Source organism: Fulmarus glacialis, unplaced genomic scaffold (genome assembly GCF_000690835.1).
Source record: "Fulmarus glacialis isolate BGI_N327 unplaced genomic scaffold, ASM69083v1 scaffold20590, whole genome shotgun sequence".
NCBI classification, from domain to species: Eukaryota; Metazoa; Chordata; class Aves; order Procellariiformes; family Procellariidae; genus Fulmarus; species Fulmarus glacialis.
This window is the reverse complement of record NW_009189829.1, coordinates 5,380-6,500: the sequence shown is the minus strand read 5'-3', so window position 1 is coordinate 6,500 and position 1,121 is coordinate 5,380. Positions and strand designations below refer to the sequence as shown.

At 65.0% G+C, this 1,121-nt stretch overlaps 1 protein-coding gene across 1 annotated transcript in view; it reads left to right on the top strand.

Moving 5' to 3' along the window:
• LOC104081015 (neurobeachin-like protein 2) overlaps nt 1-1,121 on the top strand; it is a gene marked incomplete at both ends in the record, with an annotated part of 9,138 nt that overhangs the window by 2,700 nt on the left and 5,317 nt on the right. Inside the window, 4 exons of the mRNA XM_009583600.1 lie at nt 12-64; nt 196-354; nt 446-605; nt 784-869. Of these exons, the coding sequence (XP_009581895.1) occupies nt 12-64; nt 196-354; nt 446-605; nt 784-869 (458 nt within the window). The remainder of the gene's footprint in view (nt 1-11; nt 65-195; nt 355-445; nt 606-783; nt 870-1,121) is intronic.

The window sequence follows — 1,121 nt, the reverse complement described above, 5'->3', positions numbered from 1 at the left end:
CTTCTCCGGAGAGGAGATGCAGAGCTTGCTGAGCTACGTGGCTGGGGCGCAGGACGAGCAGCAGGTACGGCACCAAGCCACCCGAGTCCCCAAACACCTCGGTGTGCCATGGGCTGGCCCGGTGCTGGGGAGAAGCCGCTGAGGTCCTGGTGGGACATGTGGAGGGCAGTGGACAACCAGCCCCATGTCCTGCAGGTCTGCGGGGCACTGGAGGTGATCCACAGCCTGCTGAAGGGCTCGCCTGCCCAGGAGCAGCTCTTTGCCTTCCTCTTTGAGCCAGGCCACGTGGAGGTCCTCTTCTCGTTGCTGGTGCAGAAGAAGTTCTCGGATGAAGTGCGGGAGAGGGTCTTCAAGGTAAGGCGGGTCCCCAGCGCCAACCTCTTGCCGTCCCCAGCGGCCAGGGGCTTTCCCACAGCAGGGTGGCCACCCCTCTCTGCCTCGCCAGGTCCTCTACAAGATGCTGAAGTACGAGAAGGTCTCCGAGCGCAGCAAGAACCGCCTGAAGCTGAAGGACATCGGGTACCAGGGGCTCATCGCCTGCCTCAGCGACGTCCCCGGCTCCATGCTGCTCTTCCGCTGCCTCTCGGAGCAGGTCCTCGGGGCAGGTACCACGTGCCCTGCCGAAACCAGGCTGGCCCTGGCCACCCATCCCGAATGCGTGCCGTGGGGTCATCACTGGTGGCTTCCCACAAGGCTCAGCCGGTCTTGGGGTTGGGGGCCTTTGGTGGCTCTTGGGGACAGAAGGACCTGTCCCACCACCGTGCTCTCTCTTCTTGTCCACAGACCCCCCCAACTACAAGGACCTGGTGGCTGTGGTTTACCTGTCCCACCGGGCTGAGCTGACCGTCCGCCTCGATATCTGCCGCAAGGTGAGCGGGGCCGAGGGCACAAGGGGCTGGGACTGAGCGGTCGCCCTGGGGCTGAGCTCACCGCAGCCACCCACCGGCACCCGGCCATGCCCAAAGGCGGGGGCCATGGAGATGGTGGTAGCACCCCATGCACAGGGCTGCCGGCACGCAGACGTGCCAGCATGGAGGTGGTGCAACCCCAGCACTCCATGATGGTTATGGAGGATCTGGGGTGCTCAAGCATCCTGCCCCTCGAAGGGGCAAACCCCGCAA